General features: G+C 35.7%; 2 protein-coding genes across 4 annotated transcripts; both read right to left on the reverse strand.

The window, feature by feature from the left end:
* Positions 1-2,269: 2,269 nt before the first annotated feature.
* Positions 2,270-3,921, reverse strand: hoxb8b (homeobox B8b). Its single transcript, XM_067369362.1, has 2 exons — positions 3,447-3,921; positions 2,270-3,157 (listed from the first exon to the last, which is right to left on the reverse strand). The coding sequence occupies exons 1-2, from the start codon at positions 3,868-3,870 to the stop codon at positions 2,838-2,840; spliced, it is 744 nt and encodes a 247-aa protein (XP_067225463.1). The 5' UTR covers positions 3,871-3,921; the 3' UTR covers positions 2,270-2,837.
* Positions 3,922-6,464: 2,543 nt separating this feature from the next.
* On the reverse strand, positions 6,465-21,356 carry ttll6 (tubulin tyrosine ligase-like family, member 6). 3 transcript variants are annotated; one of them, XM_067369428.1, is made up of 17 exons: positions 21,022-21,356; positions 20,650-20,699; positions 20,048-20,212; positions 18,220-18,378; positions 14,671-14,708; positions 14,436-14,554; positions 14,206-14,336; positions 13,935-14,091; positions 13,636-13,779; positions 13,002-13,087; positions 12,690-12,915; positions 12,366-12,544; positions 9,276-9,464; positions 9,032-9,176; positions 8,599-8,838; positions 7,298-7,583; positions 6,465-7,193 (listed from the first exon to the last, which is right to left on the reverse strand). In XM_067369428.1, the coding sequence occupies exons 4-17, from the start codon at positions 18,375-18,377 to the stop codon at positions 6,949-6,951; spliced, it is 2,343 nt and encodes a 780-aa protein (XP_067225529.1). In that variant the 5' UTR covers position 18,378; positions 20,048-20,212; positions 20,650-20,699; positions 21,022-21,356; the 3' UTR covers positions 6,465-6,948. The 3 variants fall into 3 exon arrangements, with proteins under 3 accessions (XP_067225529.1, XP_067225528.1, XP_067225527.1); XM_067369427.1 differs by lacking the exon at positions 20,650-20,699 and having other exon boundaries at positions 20,054-20,212; XM_067369426.1 differs by lacking the exon at positions 20,650-20,699.
* Between the last annotated feature and the right edge of the window lie 99 nt (positions 21,357-21,455).

Genomic DNA, 21,455 nt, shown 5'->3' on the forward strand with positions numbered 1-21,455 from the left:
ATATTGTCAGAAACGTGAAAATATGCAGCTTTTCATAATGGATAAAAAGTTCACAAAATATCTAATAGAATTATAATATTAATGGTATATATATATATATAAACAATGTATCGTGCTGATTAGCACAACACTTATATAGTATGTAGGCCTCCCTATAAGCCTACACTCCCAATAAAACGCTAACTTGCCTATCTGCATAATCCAGGCCTCAATATTCTTGTTATCCCTTTTCTTTAAAAATACGGGCTTTTAAATTGTTTGATTTCACGATGTGTTCATGCCTTGCTCATATAAAAAACAACGAAATACAGCTGCAATTGAAACCATCATCAGTTTATATTTAGCATAAAGAGCTCTTCTTGTTCCGAACTGGTAGCCCCTTGTCAACATCAAAACGGTTTCATATTTAGTGGACAGTCTGGACACACAAAAAATAAAGTTTGCAGCACTATGGTTCCCTCAGTAAGAACCATTTGAGTGACTGGCTATATAGTTGGATGCTTTATCGTTCTGTGGAAGGTAAAAAGTTTTTGATGTTACATTGTCTGTAAAGCTCTAGTGAAGCTAATTGAATGAACGGTTAAATACTGTTAAGTCTTTAGCAGTTAAATCAGTTCTTGTATTTAGTATACATACATTGATGTTTTGAAATAATGCTAATTCATATGACACGTAGACCTACGTTTTGCATACATTAATACTTTTGTTAATGTTTTGATAAAAGAATAACATGCAACATTATTTCGATTTCTCTTTTGCACAGGTTTAATAATAATACAGCTCATAGGCCATAGTCTATCTTTTTCTAGAATATTCAAGCTCCTTCTGGTTGGTCGTGCACTGCTCAGTGGCCGCCTCATTTTTACACGAATACAAATGCAGATCACATTTTCCTAAAATAACATAATTGGTGCAGGTTACCTATAATATACATCGAAATATACAACGAAATTCGTCAATTTATATTTAATATTCCATTATTCAATAAAACGATTTAATAGGCCTACATTTCGGCTTGCATTCCGTTTAACCAGACATATAGCCTACGTTTAATTTATTGAATTAAAAAAAAGGAGAAAAAAACATTAAACTGCTATCGAACCATTCATGTTGCTCTGTAGCCTATATTGAGGTGCATAGCTATTCTCGGCTTAACTACGACTTTTTCAACTTTAATTAGAATTTAGGGAATTAGAACTTTGTATTTTTACGTTGTCATAGTTTGATATATTTGGTTTGAAATGATAGTTCAATGACAATGTATTGTATTTTAGGTCCATTTTAGGACAACATAAAAAACAAACAATCCCCTAGTCGATCTTTTTATTTCAACAAATGCAACGAATATATAATATGAAATACATTTCAAATCACACTATGGAAGAGTCTATTACACACCACATTTAGACCAGAATGTACACAGAGGAGAGCCCCTAGGAGTTAGTATCTTCAAATATTTAATCTCAGGCAATGAACGTCCTATAGACTGAAGGAAGCCAAAAGCTCTGAAAGAAAGGTAGCACAATTAAGAGGCATCTGGCACTTGCTGTTCATAAACGACGAGAATGAGATTGAGACCAGACTGCTCGGGAATCCAACCAGAGTAATAAAAGCCTGTAAACTGCCTGCATGAAACGAAGTGCTCATATTGAACTTTTGGCTTGGGGTCAAATGGCTTTGTTGTCAATATATACGTAATACGTGGTTTAGAAAAAATAATAAGCGTAACTGTCCATTACCATTTTAGTTACTGTAAAAGATCCTCAAATCCTTTAAACACCTTTGGAACTTTTTATCAGTCAACTAGGCCACCAATGTTTATTGCAATCCCTCTTACACACGAGAAAAAGTGAAATAGGGTCCTTTTTTAATATGTGAGTTTCATGTCAATGGTTTTCAATTTACTTATTTTATTTGATGAATTACAATTGACTTAATTTCATTTTTTATGAGATTAATTTACAGTCTCTGCTACTTAGTTTTTCATCTGTAATCCTCAAATAAAATTATTTCCATTACCGCAACAAATTAAATACATCAAGGTTTTTATATTCGTTTATTGGGGTTGTGAAGTGTGACAATAATTTGGGTGTTTGTGTTCTGAAGGAAAAAACCTTTTCATTAAAGACAATCCAGTGGAAAGGGAAGAAAAGAACAAAGGCGACGAAGCGATTCTTTTCTTAAATTTTATTGTGGCTTCTTTCAGGAACCACTTCCAGTTAAAGACAATAGAAAATACAATAGAACAGTGCTTCCACGGACCTGCAATATCAAATATTTACACAGCATTTTAAGAATAACATTGTGCGTTTGAACCATCCCCTCTCAGGAAAGCATAACGCATGGATACACTGACAAAATGATTGACGCAATGACCCATATATTAGGTAGTTCGGTTGTAGAATTGTAAACCTTAATAATCATTTTTCGAACAGTAATTAACATCACAATAAGTGCATTTTCTTACAGTAAGAGGTACAGTAATGCACTCACTAATGCTGATTCATCACCCATCTTATATGATGTAACAAAGTTACTGAAGAGAACATATCTTTCCACATCATTCTCCTCATATGCCCTCACTGCAACAGTAACCTCAAGAGTAATCTACTCGAGGATAAACACACCAGTGGAACCTTACAAATCTGAGATTGATTCATCAAAACATAAGCGAAAATAATCACAGTTGGAAAACAGAAATGCCTCAATGAATCGAATACATGATTGGCTTTGTATTTGATAGCCTTGTGTGACGACAGACGCCATTGTGAACTTCAAACTTGTATTTAAATTGCAGTGATCGATTGCAGCGATGGTTTTCTTTTACAGTCGACAGACTATTTAGAATTAGTGGAAGTCTCCGAGTCATCTTCTCCTGATGTGTGTTTTTCTGATACCTGGCTCTCCTCTTGCCTCTGTTTCTCAATTTCCTCTTGTTCCGCTTTGCTGCTGGGAAACTTGTCTTTGTTATGTTCTTTTTTCCACTTCATGCGCCTGTTCTGAAACCAGATCTTCACCTGCCTCTCAGTGAGGGCCAGTGCGTGAGATACTTCGATGCGCCGCTTGCGGGTCAGGTAAGGATTGAACAGGAACTCTTTCTCCAGTTCCAGCGTCTGATAGCGGCTGTAGGTCTGCCTGCCCCTTCTCCGACCGGTAGCTGTGTGGGAAAAGATGCGTTATTTCCGGTGAAACAGTGTTTAATTGATCATATATCTATCTCTGTAAATTAAATAAAACAACAAAGTCTTAAAACTCTCACAGTTTCTATTCATTGCCATTAAACAAGGTGTACGGAGCAATCCGGATTTTCTTAAGGGGTGTTAATTCTTCACTAATCTATAGGTGCCATAAAGCGTTTAATTGGGGGTAATAAGTAGGCCAGCCATTGTCTACAGTGTTTTATGTGGGACTGTAACAGTCTAGGTGTTTCTCTTCTCTCATCTCACCTTGTGGTCTCATCCATGGGAAGAGCTGCGCTGTGCACGGTTCTGCACTTTCCAAATCATCCCTGATACTGTTGACCTTTAAATTACAATCCCCAAATTGTGTAAAATCCGCATCTGGTGCGCTGAAGAATGACTGTCTCTGTAAAGTGTCCTGGCCCAAGAGATTTCCCGTGGCATCTCCAGAGTAAGCAACTGCGCACGGGTTCTGTTGGTAAGACGCGTGGGAGAACGATGATGTACCGTGGTGGTAGAATTCCGGGAACTGAGCCGCGTGCTGAAACGCAGATCCTGTGTTGTGACCGTACAGCACAGATGGTCTGCCTCCAAGATCCGGCGCGTACCCTGAGCAATCATAGTAGTTGGAGCGCAGAGAATCGCCTCCTTTAAATTTAGTGAAGAGGGAATTGACGAAGTAAGAACTCATTGCTTGTAAAATCAACTCCCCGAAGAAGGAACTTTGACAACCGTATTGAGATCAAGATGAATAATGTTTTTGAGCCAATGCGGTCTTATTATTACAATAAAAATGAATTCATCCAGGTGGAAATTATATGCATGAAATGTCGTAAATATTCATGCAAACAAATGTATCCGTAGCTGCACCCACATGACTCCTTAGTGATGGTCCCCGAGCAATAAATAGTTTTCCTTTTTTACTCTCTTTGATAGTGAGTTGCATTTCATATGAGCGTCGGTTATTGATTCCTTATATCATTGGATGGACACGCCATCTCCAAAAAGACAAAGCGCGATCTTGTGATGGGAAGAGCAGGAGAGACTGAAAAGGGGAGATGAAAAAGGGGAGAGAGGGAGTTCTTGGGGAGGTAGAGGGGAAGGCGGAGTAGGATTGTTATTGGTAAACCATTTCAGTGCCAGCCGAAAGCACATGCACACGACGAACGATGTTTCCAGTGGAAAACAAAAACAGATGTATGCAGGTCCATCGTATGAAGAAGAATATACCATATGTGTAATTATGTTCATGTTTTGATGATGAAGATGTTTTTGCGTGTCCTTAAGTCTATTGGAATGTAGGCTCCTATGCCTTCTGTATTCGTTTAGAAAACGTCAATTAAACACAGAGGGAACGGATTTAAAGTGGAAATGATTTTATCAGTCAAACTCAGAGAAGTTAAGAAAAGACAACCCATGTTTATATTCAGCTTGCATCTCACATCAGAGAAAGTGTGAGAGAGGGTTATTTTGATATTTGGGAATTTATGTAATTGTTTCACAAGCTTTTGATTTATTTGAGAATTTAAAGGAAAAAAAAAGTCGAATATTTTTGTAAAACTCTCTCTTCAGGATACACGGGATAGGTGAGTTATCCTGTCTGCTTTTAGAGTAACACTGACATCGTGTGGTGAACATTGTAAGTTCACTCGAATTCATTCGAGGACGACAAAAATCTGCTAGTCCACAATGAGATAATCCTATAATCTTAACGAATCCATGCGCACAAAAACATTTAACTAATAACATTGTTTGCTTTTAAATTCATTTTTTACTTCGACTATCGAAAAACGAAAAATATTTTTGAGTGTTTGCTATTTTGGTTGTTTTTTTCTCCCTCTCTGTTTCCTCCATGGGGAAGTGAGTAGAACGGAGTAATTCTGTGGAGTAAATGAGAAAGCAAACAACGCGGTGCTGAACAGCTGCAAGATATTTTCATACCACAGTTGCTTTCATTTTCCGCAGTTACTTTACGACCAGAGCAACTAATTAGATTTTACTGCCTTCATTTTATGCACTATTAGATCAAGCCACGCGAAATTAAGTGTAGGCCTCTTCTGTATCAATACAACCTCTGCTTCTGCATTTAATTTGCATTTCGCTGTAAAACGACGTATTATTATCTGCTTTTATCTGTAAAATAACTGGCCTATTATTTAATATATTATCATTCTTCTTTAATAATAATAATAATAATAATAATAATAATAATACATAGCCTATGCAAAAGTAAATTATTAATATTATATTACATTATAGTTTTAATTTTTCGGTGCGTAGTGCCAGAATACAGCTCTAAAATACGAACTAATCTGGTGTGCATCGTTGAAGCCAAATGCATTTTAAAAAGGAATAAAGAAAGTTAATATCTGAACTCATTCTAAGCTTACGTCAGACAGGATAAAAAAAAATAAAAAAAAATAAATTTAATAATTTAAAATAATTCTCCAAACTAATTCCAAAGTAAGGTTAAGATGATGCGTTAATTATGTGCGTTAAAGGATATCACATTCACATAGAAATAGACAATATCATTAGATTTTTATTATTTGTTTTTACTTTTTTGTTAGATTATAACTAACGCTGCAATAAAAATAATAATAAAAACAATTCATTAATACATAAAGGCTTTTTTAAAGGTAATTAAACTGATTAAGTGTAATGCTTATGACACTGGTCTATACAGTCGACCGGGGTGTGATGTTAAATCCAAATCACCCTTACCTGTAATTTTGTATGATTGCCCTCTTTACATGTCTTTTTTTTGTTTATTTATGACGACATACATTTAAAAAAATAAATAAATAAATAAATACATTGTTATGTTTTCATAGTATACAAACCTTTTTATCTAGGTCTAATGATGTTTTTGGTAAATATGTAGTGAAAAATTGACTTGCTGCTAAAACTCAACTTCAGCTATTTTTTTTTATTTATTTAGAAAGTCTGATATATAACAACAAAAAATGTCATCTGTTTTGCAGCACAGAATTAAACCTAAAGGAATAGTTAACCCCAAAATGAAAATTGTTCACCCTCATGTCCAAACCTGTATGACTTACTTTCTTCAGAATAACACATAAAATATTCTGAAGAATATTGGTGTCCAAACAACATTGTACCTAAACTCATCGACTTCCATTGTAATGGACAAAAATTATCTTCTTCTGTGTTTCGTAAAGAAAAAAAGTTTACAGGTTTGTAAGAACCAGAAGATGAGTAAATGATGACTAATGAATTTTAATTTTTGGGGCAACTATTCCTTTATGAGTTAGAATTTGCATGCTAGAACTAATGAACAAAATACTATAAAAATGTTTTATTGAAACGTTTATTCATATTGGCTCAGTATGACATGAAGTCATGAAAATAGCTTACAAAGGCTGTGTTAAATCAAAGAATGTATAAAAGTATGTTCACATTATTTTATATTAAAATCATTCACTTATGGCTCGTTTGCTAAGAATGTAAGCTAAAAAACATTAAAAAGGCTACAGCAGGCACCGGCCCACTGCATTGTCCAAAATATAGTTTCCTGACTAAATATAACCAAATTACAGAAATAAGTTGACAAACCTGAGAAATGGCTTTATATTGAAAATAGCAGAGAGAGAAATTTCACATTTCCAGTATGGAAGACAGATAGTGAATGCACACCATCTCACCTTCTACTATTATACTGACTTTCACTGAACAGCTTCCTTAGTCTGTACCCCCAATACTTATTGTATCGATTTACTTGGTTATGTTGAGCTTGTACACGCCCGTGTCAGTGGCTGTGCTCATGTGGGGGGACTCTGCGAGGAGCCTTTTGAAGGGTGTGGGAGAGTTGTGGCCTTGGGACAAGAGGAGCAGGGGTGGAAATGATGAAGAGAGACTTAGGGTCACGGAGCATCGTGGGACCATGTGGTCGCCTTGGAACGAGGGGAGGCACTCCTAACATTGACGCTCTTGCTCTTGACTCGGCCAAAGAGGAACTCATACTGCCGTGACGCCAAGAGAAAGACCCACTTACTGTGAAGCAAAGAAAGAAGACAGGAGTATTTTCTATGTATAATTTTGTTCTAGATTTATGATATGGGAGTAAGAGCCAGAGAAATATTCGAAAAGTTAATCACTTGTGAAAGGGATCCGCTGAGCACTAGCAGCCTTCATTAGACCAGCAGATGACTGTCGCTCTGCATTTGATGCCACCACCTCTTTGACTCCACAGTGTGTCAGACCGCCCGGTTCAGTCTGGACTGGCTGGAGCAGGCCATGTTCCAGAGAGGGCCAGGGCTTTCGGTTTTGCAGCGGTTGGGAATGCACACACTGCAGGCAGGGCTTGGCTTTTGTAGACGCCTGCTGCTGGATCATAGTGCAGAGGTTCTTCTGTCTCCGAGAAAACTCTGCAATGGAGTCCAACTGGATAGAAAGAGTAATGTATCAGGAGAACTAACAAAAAAGGAGTCATGAATTGAAAAATCTAATTTTCCATAAACTTTTGACAGATAAGAGTTCATTGTACTATAAAAAATATCTTGCAAGTTTCAGAACTCCAAACTTCTTTATTCCAAAAACAGCTTTTATTGAAACCAAGCATTTCGGATTTATTATGATGTCACAGTGCAACGAAAAAACACCTCTGCAGAAGATCAACACCTACTTCTAAATCAAGTCATTTGCTGTAATCCTGAATAAAAGTTTCAGTGAGCGACATCTTCTGTTTTGTCATCAGTAAGACATAATGTTTAATTTTATTAAAAAAAACAAACAATTCCACATGTCTAATGGCGAGGATGCTGAAAATTATTTTAATATGCAAACCGGTTACTTCCAAGTCTTGAATACAGCATGCCTATCAAAACGTTCGAAATAGATGGTCAAAAACAGGATAGAAAATAGTTTACATTTTTATTACTAAATTAAGATGTTTTTTAAAGCAAAAATCCTGATAACAAAAGTGGGCATCAAAGAACATTATAAAATAAAACAACAACAACAAAAAATTATGCAGTTCATGAACCCTTTAAAGGGTTAGTTCACCCAAAAATGACATTTCTGTGATTAATTACTCACCTTCATATCGTTCCAAAACCTCAAGACCTTCGTTCATATTCAGAATACAAATTAAGATAATTTAGATTTTTTTTTTTTTTTTTACTACTTCTCTGGACCTTGAATGTGGTAATTACATTACTTTCTATGGGAGATAAAAAAACCTCTTGGATTTTATCAACAATATCTTAATTTGTGTTCCAAAGATGAACAAAGGTTTTGAGGGTTTGGAACGACATTTTTCAAAATATCTTCTTTTGAGTTCTAAAGAGGAAAATCATACAAGGTTTGAAACGACATAAGGGTGGGTAAATGATGACAGTATTTTAATTTTTGGTTGAACCATTCCTTTAATACAGGCTTTTTTGTTTTGCTCACATACCTTGTGGTCATGTCTGCAGTGTGGGGGAAAGCTGGCTTGCTCATGTGAGTGGTTGATAAGTTCAGTAAGATGATTGGCACTCTGAAGTAGCTGGCGCACCTGGTTAACCACACCCATGTTCAACAGCAGAGTCTCTCGTTGGTGAAGTTCACTGATTCTCTCTGCCTCCTCTTCATCTATTAGGTCAAGAGCAACAGGTGTCTCTCCCCTCAAGGTGGTCTGATCTAACATATCTGATAGCTAAAGAAATGGATAAGACCACAAGGAATTCATTAGTTATTCATAAGTTCTTTGGTGCTCATCAAAAATAGACATCAGGGTCCCTCTAGTGGTAGGTCAAAGTAACCAACTTTTAGTCAACCAAAGAAACTTGTAATAAACAATGCATTATCAAAGTACATATACAAACATGAGTTTAAAGAGAATGACTCACTGAATCAGGGTTTTGGTGCGGAGGCTGAATTCTTCTTGGTTTTGCTCTTTCTCCAGCAGATTCACCTTGAAGATCCTGCTTATGTGATCCTTTCTTTTCCCGTTCTTTCTGCTCCTGTTTCAGACGTAACTCCTGCAGCTGCTGCCTACAAGTATACACATTTTGAATCAACATTTTTCTTCTTTTGTCGTCTACACAATTAGCTTGATGAATTTCTGCAAAACAACAAGCAGTATGTGCACACCTGGCACACTCCTCCCTGGCTTTGGAGGCTGCAGTTTCCTGGAAGAGAGAGCTGCTGTGTTGAAAATACTTTTCGTATTTCTCCCCTCCTTCCCGAGGGAAGATCCGCCGGAATCCACCCATGTGTTTTGCCTCATATTTCTGCATCTGCTCCATACTAGCAGCCTGAGACTGACGAAGCTCCTCGTTCCTTATGAGACAACACACATGGCACTTAATAGATAATGTAGGTTACAAAACAGTCATAATATAACTAGTATATATATATTATATAAAATATACATCTCACAAATCAGACATTTTTTCTCTGGAATTCTGAGTTTACATCAGCATTTCGTGATACAGACAGATCTTGTCATACTTAAACATAACTCAAACTCAGAATTCCAAAGAAAAAAATCAGATTTGTGAGATGTAAACTCAGTTTGTAGAAAATAAGTTCAAATTGTGAGGTGTTACTTCAAAATTGTGAGATATAAACTTGGAATTGTAAGGAAAAAAGGCTGAATTTTGTGTTAAAAAATTGAAACTGGGAGATCCATCCATTCAAGCATTCTTCAAACAGCTTGTCCTCTGTAGTGTCCGATTACACAATGTTTACTTAGAGTGCAACAGTGCCTGCCCCATTTTCAGTATTTTTTCCAATCATTTCTCCCATAGCTTTTTTAAAAACGTCTTTAGGGCTTTTCACACTTGAAATAGTTAAAAGGCTATTTAAATAGTTAAATCCGATGGCTCAGTGAGGCCTGCATAGGGAGCAATGACATTTCCTCTCTCAAGATCCATAAAGGTACTAAAAACATATTTAAATCAGTTCATGTGAGTACAGTGGTTCAATATTAATACTATAAAGCGACGAGAATATTTTTAGTGCACCAAAAAAACAAAATAACGACTTATTTAGTGATGGCCGATTTCAAAACACTGCTTCAGGAAGCATCGGAGCATAATGAATCAGTGTGTCGAATCAGCTGTTCAGAGCGCCAAAGTCATAATATTTCAGCCGTCACCAGTTTGACACACGATCTGAATTATGATTTGATACACTCCGAAGCTTCCTGAAGCAGTGTTTTGAAATCGGCCATCACTAAATAAGTCGTTGTTTTTTTTTTTTTGGTGCACCAAAAATATTCTCGTCTCTTTATAATATTAATATTGAACCACTGTACTCACATGAACTGATTTAAATATGTTTTTAGTACCTTTATGGATCTTGAGAGAGGAAATGTCATTGCTCCCTATGAAGGCCTCACTGAGCCATCGGATTTCAACTAAAATATCTTAATTTGTGTTCTGAAGATTAATGAAGGTCTTACGGGTGTGGAACAGCATGAGGGTGAATAATTAATGACATAATTTTCTTTTTTTGGGTGAATTAACCCTTTAACCCTTGGTCAAACCCAGGGTTAACGGAATCCTGGGTTATCTTGCTTCACGTTTCACACGGCACATAATTCACCCAGGGTAACAATTAATCCTGAGTATTCATAAACTTACGTTTCACATTGTACATTCCTAAAACCTGGGTTAACGTTCTTATTTGCGGTGTCAGTGTCATTGACTGGATAAAAAACAGTACGTAACCCGTTTACATATATCTATTTATTATATATATATAGTACAGTCCAAAAGTTTGGAACCACTAAGATTTTTAATGTTTTTAAAAGAAGTTTCGTCTGCTCACCAAGGCTACATTTATTTAATTAAAAATACAGTAAAAACAGTAATATTGTGAAATATTATTACAATTTAAAATAACTGTTTTCTATTTGAATATATTTGACAAAGTAATTTATTCCTGTGATGGCAAAGCTGAATTTTCAGCATCATTACTCCAGTCTTCAGTGTCACATGATCCTTCAGAAATTATTCTAATATGCTGATCTGCTGCTTAAGAAACATTTAATGTGTACAATTGTACAAAATATTTGTGTACAATATTTTTTTTCAGGATTATTTGATGAATAGAAAGTTCAAAAGAACAGTGTTTATCTGAAATCTAATCTTTTGTAACATTATAAATGTCTTTACTGCCACTTTTGATTGATTTAATGCATCCTTGCTGAATAAAAGTATTCATTTCTTTAATTTCTTTTCAAAAAAATTAAAATTAAAATTCTTACTGACCCCAAACTTCTGAACGGTAGTGTATAATGCTACAGAAGCTTTGTATTTAAGATAAATGCTGTTCTTTTGAACTTTCTATTCATCAAGGAATCCTGAAAAAAAGTACACAACTGTTTTCAACATTGAAAATAATCATAAATGTTTATTGAGCAGCAGATCAGCATATTAGAATGATTTCTGAAGGATCATGTGACACTGAAGACTGGAGTAACGATGCTGAAAATTCAGCTTTGCATCACAGGAATAAATTATTTTGTCAAATATATTTAAATAGTACAGTTATTTTAAATTGTAATAATATTTCACAATATTACACAATAAAATTTATTTTTAATTAAATAAATGTAGCCTTGGTGAGCAGACGAAACGTCTTTTAAAAACATTAAAAATCTTAGTGGTTCCAAACTTTTGGTCTGTACTATATATATATATAGTTTATTTGCAGTGCTTTATCAGAGTGGGTGGAGCTAAAGAGCTATTTGACTTGTGTAATTTTCTGTACTGCATCATGGGTAATGTAGTTTTTCACCAGGAATTCCGCTGTTCCGCTGTTAATATTTCAAAATTAAGCTGAAATAAAGCAAATACCATGGATTAACAACCTTGTAGCTCACAGTAGGTCTGTCTTTATAGGTTTATATAAGTTATCGTTAAAATTCAATTTCCCTATGGACTTCAAGAACCAGACTATTGCTCTCTATATTTTGAGTCATAAACTCGGAATTGCAAGAAATAAAGTAAGAATTGTGTGTTCTGAGCTTGCAATTCTGAGTACAAAGTCAGAATTGTGAGGTTAATTAAAAAATGTGAGATATAAAGTCATAACTGTGAGAGAAAAAGTAGCACCTAGCTTTAAAAAAAAACAAAAAAAAAAATTAAATAAAAAAAACGAATTCCTCCATGGAGGAAATGGGCTTCCATAAACTAATGCTTTGTTTAAGTGCAGCTGTGATCTTTGTGGTACCTGGCCTCCCTAGAGCGGTTCTGCTGGAGTCTCTCTTTTACTCTGCGCTTCTCCTCCTCTGTGATCTTCCTGCGGTCACAAGCTCCCAGGTTAATCAGCACCAAAGTGTCATACAGCAGGCCGTCCTTCACCTCCCGGTCTAAACGGGAGTCTGTAGTGAAGCTAGGGGAATGGTTGACCTAAACACAGTTTCAAATATTGTATACAGCTAGAATGAAAGAAATTCACATAAATTTTGTTATATCAAGAAGCCCTAGGCAATTAAAAATGGTATAAACTACTTCAAAATGCTTATACAAAATAAGCCTCAAACGGAGTCCAAACCTCAAGAAGCCAAGGTTTAAGTCGACGGTCCAGTAACACATCAAATCCCAGGATCTCAAAACAGGCACTGCCAGATGCATGATTGGGGAAGCAGGTGTGGTAATTGTGTTTGAGAATGGGGTGGGCAGATATTAGTGTCTTAATGATGACATCCTCAATGTCTGTCCACATCTTCTCGGTATCATAGCTCATGTCTTCCATGTGCTTCTTGAAGCTGGAGAGTTTCCTATGAAGACATAAATGGAAAAACGGTTTTCAATACAGTTTTAAAGAAAAACAGATGAAAATCGTATTCGGTGAGAACATAATTACCGTTTGCTGCCGGTATCTTCGTCACGTACAAAGTTTTCACTATGCTTGTTAATGGCATAGTTAGTTAAGTGCATACAAACATCTTCCTGTAGAGTCGCATAAAGAAAAGCAAATAAAAGAATCTTGCCAAACGTCACATGAACAAACAGGAAAACAGGTCTCATTGCATCCACTTGTCTGAGAAAGTGTTAACAGCAGTACAAACTGACAGAGTTATCCTTGGACTTTTAAGGTAATCAGCTAAAACTAGCTAGTTATTTTTATTGTTGCTGTTTTATTCGATTTATATATCTAAATGATAGTGAGGGGAAGAAAAAAAAACTTTTAGATATCAAACTGCCTATGTGACGGACATTGTTATGCTCATCTTTCCTCTCTCCTTTGAAGGTATCTTGAGTAAAATGGCACTATATTTAACAAAACACATACAAAGACCTGAACCACAAGCAATGCAACCTGTTTTACAGAATACGGATGTTTGTTGCACATAATCCCCTTTAACCACTGGTTTGAAGTCAATATTTCATTACAAGCCATTTTCAACTATCTTCTATAAACCATTGTGCTTTAAGCAATAATTACTAAGATACATGAATCTGTTTCAAGTTTATTCACTGTGTTTGAAGTCCCTCACCACATTGCTGCCAGTGGGTTCATTATATTGAGTGGTGCAGAAACGGACTAGTCCCTCGTTGTACATGAAAACGCGGAAGGGGTCACAGCTGGTCACTAACACATAAATGCGCAGGTCAAACTTGAACCCATCAATGATGAACGGCTGTAGAAACAAAGATAAATTGTAAAATAAAAATAAAATAAATTAAGACATTTTATCAGTGCCTATTTATTATCATATTTTGAATCTAATTGGATATTAGTATTATGACAGTGGGGTTTCTTGTTGTAAATGTGACTTTATGAACATTGTGTTACCTTGGATATATACACCTGGCAAATCATGTGTTCTCCTGGCCGAATATCCTTGTTGGACTTGGTAAGATAGATACCACGTCCTTGGCAACCTGAGTCTGGCTTGCAGATATACGTTTTGTGCTTTTTGGCTCTGGTGTAAGCTTGGAAGTCACTATAACTGAAGGACATCGAGAGAGTGGGGAAATAAGGAAAATATTAAATCTTCCATTTTATGCTCATTAAAAGATCTGTATCGCAACTCAAATGTATAATTGAACTCTAAACGACTCACTCTGCAGGGAGGCACCATGTGCGAGGGAAGATGTTGTACTCCTTCGGGAAGAGTTTCAGCATACGGTTCATATTACGTGCGAGCAAATCCTTCCTGCAGATTTCACTCATGCCAGGAAAATGGTTGATTTTCTGTGTGGGGGAAATTTAAGCATCTTGTTAGCCAAGGGGGGACGAGTGACACCGAAAAGGACACTAAACAAGAGAAGAATGATGTTTGACAGCAAATACCTGGTAACGCTTCATATCCATGACCCTGTCTAGTGACACAGAGCAGTCGGTCCAAAACAGGGTCCAGTCTTCTCCTTCAGCAGCCTCTCGTAGCCCATATCTGCGAGCAGCACGACGCACTTAAAACACAAAAAAACATGCCACTGCATAAACACAAATGCTTAGTCAAAGATTTAATAATACAGTTAATTTTAAGACTATACTGTATGCACAAATGTTTGGAATAGAAACTCACCACTCTCATATTTGCAGTTTGTGAGATTAATCCACAGTCATCTGAAAAAGAGGAAGAAGACAGAGACAGACCTGTGCATTGTTCAGGAATAGAACAGCTCCCTTGTTAACCTTTATACAACAGTTTATGTTTAATTATAAAAATCTTGTTAAAAGGTCCCCTACCTACTAACATTGCTTATAGTTATCGATAATTTAAGGAAAAAATACAAATGAAATAAGGTTCAATTTATTAACACTGGGTGATGGACTTAATATTGTTGTGGAAATTTTTATTTTTCATATGATTTTTACCTGTATTCTTATGAAATATAATGCTTATGGAACATGGTATGATGTTGGCTTTAAGTGGTAATGTTTAACAGTGTTAACATAGATGTTAGAAATAGAAAAAGCAAGATATGGTATGGGGACATGCAAGATGTATGTTAAAAGCATGTCTGTGCTAACAATGTGTGGAAAGTTACAGCCACTAAGAGATGTACCTAATATGGTAAAAGGACAGAGGCTTCGGCCTTGGAGGTTAGAGATATAAAAGTGAGGGGAAGCTTTCGTTCTTTGTCTTACACTCTGCAGCTACTTGTGTTTCTGTATAACCTGTCTGACCTTTCTTGCAAGAAATATAACCTTTAAAGACAATTGGACATGTTTGTCTCTTATGTAGTAGAGTCGGGTTGATTTTTTGCCACAACAATATCAAGAACTAACTGATTATCAACATTTTTACTGCATTTATTCATCTACAGCAGTGAATCTCAGCCTTTTTTGAGTAATGGACCCCCATCATATTTGGAACCATCCTCAAGGACCCAAGAATAAAATTTGCTTATTGGTATCATTAATTTCTTTGTGACGACCAAATGCAATAAAGTATAATTTACTACTACGTTAGTTGACTTGTCTTATATTTAGTCATATCGTTATATTATACATACATTATCTTCTTCTTTTATGGGAACATGTCAAATGTCAAAATATACAAAAATTAATATTCAGATAAGTTATACAAGAACCTCCTGGCATTATGTCAAGGACCACTAGGTGGTTGAGAAACACTGATAATTATTATGCAAGTTCATCATTTTTTTTTCCAAGCACACTTTACCAATTCCACATCAATCTTAATAACTACTATTAATTTTGTATTTAATCATTTATAAGTGATATATAATTATTCATAAAGGCTGGAAGTGAAAAATATCTTAAGGTGTGCATAATTATTAAAAGTCAAAAATTAACATGTGCCTCCACCGTTTTTTTGACTGACCCTGCTGACCCAATGAGCATTTCGCTGTCCAATGGTCATGCCTTTACTTTTCAATTTCCAGTATTGCATTGGTATTGCATCCTTCTCATGGGCATTTAATAATTACATCTCTGAGTTAAAGGTGCCCAAGAATGCTTTTTCACAAGATGTAATATAAGTCTAAGGTGTCTCCTGAATGTGTCTGTGAAGTTTCAGCTCAAAATACCCCATAGATTTTTTTAAATTAATTTTTTTAACTGCTTATTTTGGGGCATCATTAACTATACACTGATTTTGGCAGCGCACCACCCCTTTAATTCGCCTGCTCCCTGCCACATGAGCTCTCGACTGTATTACAGTGCATTTACAAAGTTCACACAGCTAATATAACCCTCAAATGGGTTATATTATGGGTTACAAGATGTTCGTCATTATGGGTTACAAGATGTTCATCATTATGGGTTACATGCATGCTTCGAATTATGTGAGAAAAAGTATTTATTTTGATGTTTACGTTTGATTCTGTATGAGTTTGAGGCTATGCTCCGTGGCTAACGGCTAATGCTACACTGTTGGAGAGATTTATAAAGAATGAAGTTGTGTTTATGAATTATACAGACTGCAAGTGTTTAAAAATGAAAATAGCGACAGCTCTTGTCTCCGTGAGTACAGTAAGAAAGGATGGTAACTTTAACCACATTTAACAGTACATTAGCAACATGCTAACGAAACATTTAGAAAGACAATTTACAAATATCACTAAAAATATCATGATATCATGGATCATGTCAGTTATTATTGCTCCATCTGCCATTTTTCGCTATTGTTCTTGCTGGCTTACCTTGTCTGTGCACAGATCCAGACGTTAATACTGCCTTTCCTTGTCTAATGCCTTGAACATGGGCTGGCATATATGCAAATATTGGGGTCATACATATTAATGATCCCGATTGTTACGTAACAGTCAGTGTTATGTTGAGATCCGCGTGTTTTCCGGAAGTCTTTTAAACAAATGAGATTTACATAAGAAGGAGGAAACTCAATGTATGTCTTTTCCATGTACTGAACTCTTGTTATTTAACTATGCCGAGGTAAATTCAAATTTTGATTCTAGGGCACCTTTAAATCTCTTTTTTTGGCTCATTTTATCTGTAAAAGAAACCTGCATAATAATTATGCACACCTGAATATAAGGCGTTTTTCATTTCCAGCCTTCATGAACAATTATATATCACTTATAAATGATTAAATACAAGATTAATAGTAGTTATTAAGATTGATGTGGTTTGGAATTGGTGAAATGTGCTGAGGAAAAAAATATAATCAGAATACCAACTAGCATAATAATTATGCACACATTGTAGATTTATAAAAAAAAAAAAATAAAAAAATAAAAATCTATAGTTCATTGTTAATTCATGTTTGCTCATTATAAGTTTTTAATTAATTTATTAATTCATTTTCTCGCCACTTATCTGTGACCGGATTGTGGTCATTATACATTTGCTAATGTTAATTTATACAACTTGAATTGTTAAAAAAGTATATGCTGAAATTAACATTAACCTAGATTAACAAATGCTGTATGAGTATTGTTTAATGTTAGTTCATGTTACTAAATGCGTGACATTACATCTTATGTACACTAACATTCAAATGTTTCAAGTCAGTAAGATTGTTCTTAAGCCAGGCACACATTTAACGACTAGCTAAAACATTCTATGACTGTGGTCAACATACAGCGATTGTTTCCTGCGACTGAAGCAGATTTATATACTCACACATGGAATTTGAACACCGACTGTAATCGCAGACTGAACGCAAATGGCTCTGACTGTGGACGTATTTGAGCGCGATCAGTCATAAGTATCAATTTACATTCATAATCGGCCTTACAATCGTTAAGTGTGTGCGCGGCTTTAAAGAAATACTTTTATTCAGCAAGAATGCATTAAATTGATCAAAGTGACAGTAAAATGTATCATAGATTCATATTATATAAAATGCTTTCAAACTTGATAATAATAAAATATGTTTCTTGAGCACCAATATCCTTGAGCATCAGCATATTAGAATGGTTTCTGAAGGATCATGAATTACTGAAGAATGGAGTAATGGCTGCTGAAAATTCCGCTTTGCCATCATAGGAATAAAATACATTTTAAAAGATATTAAAATAGAAAACAGTTTAACGTGTAATACGATTTACCATGTAGCCTTGGTGAGCATAAGTGAAAAAACTACAAAACGCCCCCAAACTTTTGAATGGTAGTATATGAATACCGTAACACAGAAATGGCTTACTTCTTCTTTCTCTTTTTCTTCTTGTTCGCTGCAGGCAGAGGGATTGGCGTGTTACAGGGCTCCACTGGAGTGTCACTTTCCCAGCCTTCTCCCTCCACCCCTGGATCAGGCTCACACCTGTACGCTTCACTCACTGAGTGCTCCACTGGTGTCGTCATTCTGAGAACACACATAAAAATTTGATGAAGACTGAGCGAGGGCTGAGAGCTTTAGTGAAACACCTATTTAAGAACTTATGAGCTGAAAGATCTAATATTGCTGCGTGATGTCACATCCCCAATGTGAAACTCAATCAACCCTATCGGTAGTGTGCTTGTTAAGGGCAAAATGCTAATCCTTAGCATCATGTTTCTGTCCCTGTTTCACTCCATAGTTGAGTATCCCACCTGTCAACAACATGATTGAGGTTTTGTCACTTAATACTTCAACTGAACCATATTTTCAGTATTTAACCATTTCAATGGGTCAAGAGTGATATTATTGATATTAAACTCGGCATGAAGTGGAAGTTGTGATAATCTTTTCTTCCCTATTGTGATGCATATCCAAGTGAAACTGCTTTGCGAACAAGAAAAAATGTAGGGCGGGACTTGACTTTGTCCATTGGGAATATACTGGTTCATTGTTGTTTAGAGTGCTACAGTGCCAATCCACTTTTTCAGCATTGTTCGTTCCGGAAGTATTTTTCATTCCTTTTTCCAATAGGGATTTTAAAATAGTTTTGTTAAAGAGTTATAAGCCATGAACCAAGTTAAGGAGCTATGAGGTGAATCACAACACTACAAACTTTGATTTGAAGCAAAAAACGTTTTTGAAAATGGGACAAAAAGACAAAATTACAAGACTGCGTACTTAAAGGTTTTAGTAAAAGAACTCCAATCCCATGAAGCATTGTAAACAGCATCATCGAATTAAAAACTACTCATTTACAAATGTTGATTAAATGTATAAAAACATTTTAAGTGCATTGCAAAATATGCATATATATATATATATATATATATATACAAACTTTTCAGTATTTCGAGAGCGTAGGGAGATCGGCTCGATTACGTCATTCGCAGTGCTTCAAAGGAGTGGGTGGAGCTAAAGAGCTGCTTTTTTTTTTTTACTCTGATTGGTGTAATTTTCTATACAGCATCATGGGTAATGTAGTTTTTGACCAGGAATTCCACAGTTAAACACTTTTATTTTAAAAATAAGCTGAAATAATGTGGGCTGACGGCTTCAGGACCTTATGGAAAAAATGAATGCGTTTTTACTTCCGGAACCCAACTGTGCCTATTTGCAGTGAACTCATATGAGGGACAGGTTTTCCCAGGTTTTATAATAAACACTGAAATATTCCATAAAAGCAAGAATTGTCAATTTTGCTTTCATGGTGACTTAAAAAAAAAAAAAAAAAAAAAACCTAGACACAGCTTGCACAAAGCAATATATCTGCAGTCTAACTGAAGTTGTAGGTGCTTCTGAATGCAAGGGTCAATTAGCAAAGGGAAAGAAGGTAAGACACCTGACTGAGGTAACTGTATTCTGATCCAGTCAATCAGACAATCCTGACCATGACCTCTTGGCCCTGAGCTCAAATGAAATAGCCTAGCGACCTTATTAGACAAAATAAATAAATACATAAATATATATTATATATATATATATATATATAAACATTTTAAAAGGAGAACAATTTCACCACGATCCATCAAAGGATTACAAGAAAAAAGGTAGAACAAACCCACATAATAGCTTTTTGAAACTATTGATCAAATGTAACAAAACTATGAATTTATGCAATAAAATCTACATATTTTATAACTGGTTTAACACTTACACCAACCTGTGATCTCTTCAGAAAGAGGGCAGCAGTGCTGGCAGTCAGCTCACAACCCTCTAAGATGTAAAAGTCTCCTGTCCACACCACTTGGCTCTAGGTGTGCAATAGAAAGCTATCATCATCTCCTCTGTGAGTTGTCGTCTGGGTACTGGCACGTAATACCTGACAAAAAGGAACAAATTCACCTCTTCTGTGATGGGTGGCCCAACTTGGATATACTTACATACTGACACACTGAAACCTTAAGATCAAGTGACCTATTAGAAACACAGGAGACCTAAACCTGATACATGAACATGAAAATGAAGGGCAGGAGGCGAGCAAGAATCAGAGAAGAAAGACAATCCCCTACTTGTCAAATGTGATGAGAAAAGTGCTTGGTTCCAGGAACAAATATTACATATATAAAAACAAGCTGTTGGATACAGTATACTAGGATTTGCAACAATAAAGTCTTTGAAATAAGATGGTAAGTTAATGTAATAAGGACATCAATTCAAACTCTTTATTGAGTTTCTTAAAATATATCAAAATGCAAAATTAAGGAATAAGATTTAAAAAGTGTAAATTATCAGATGAAGAACTGATGTTGTAGTTACATTTCAAGAAGCAGAAAGCAATAATCAGTCTTTCCTTTTTCCAGTCCACCCTGAAAATGACATTGAAGAAACGCTCAAACTGTAACCATAGTGTAACTAAAGAATTCAGATTAAAGCAATCTAAACTACTTTAGGGTAACACATAAGACAAATATTCTTAAACTACCTTTTTGCAAGTTTGCAAGCCAGGCTAAAAGCAAAATAATGGCGTGCTTGATTCCCTTTACTTTTAAGTCAGCGGACGACTTTCCCTATACAATTGCCATGGCAACAGAATGCGTTTCAAAAGCAGGTTAGCCAGCTAGCTGGCTAATATTCTTAAATAAATACAGCGAATAAACTCAGTGGGTCCAGTTAAATTAAAGTACGCACCTGTTGCTGTTTTTGTCAAAAATGCGCAGTGGTTTCAGAGGGGGTCAGCCCAGTATCACGGATTTTCATGGCTGTTCAGAAGGAAATGTCAGCGGATTTTCTCATGCTTACAATGTTGCCAGGTGCTCTCAAAACGAAATGAGAGCACGAGGTCAGGGGAACACACACAGATGTCCAATCTCAATTCACGTTTGCAAATACTTGATCTCTGATTGGTTCTCACTCTGGTGATGCTAATCTAGTTTTTGGATCATTAATCCAAACCGTATTAACGGTTAGGCCTACCACATGAACGTCACCACAAAAAACAAACTATATAGCAAAAAACAAAACAGGTTTTGAGTCTTGAAAAAGAACTAGTAGATTAAACTAGACGTGGCTAATTGGCTTAAGGGACTTTAACTCTATCTACTGAGGAAATTCTGTGCTTTTAC

The sequence above is a fragment of the Chanodichthys erythropterus genome, chromosome 19 (genome assembly GCF_024489055.1).
Source record: "Chanodichthys erythropterus isolate Z2021 chromosome 19, ASM2448905v1, whole genome shotgun sequence".
Lineage (NCBI taxonomy): Eukaryota > Metazoa > Chordata > Actinopteri > Cypriniformes > Xenocyprididae > Chanodichthys > Chanodichthys erythropterus.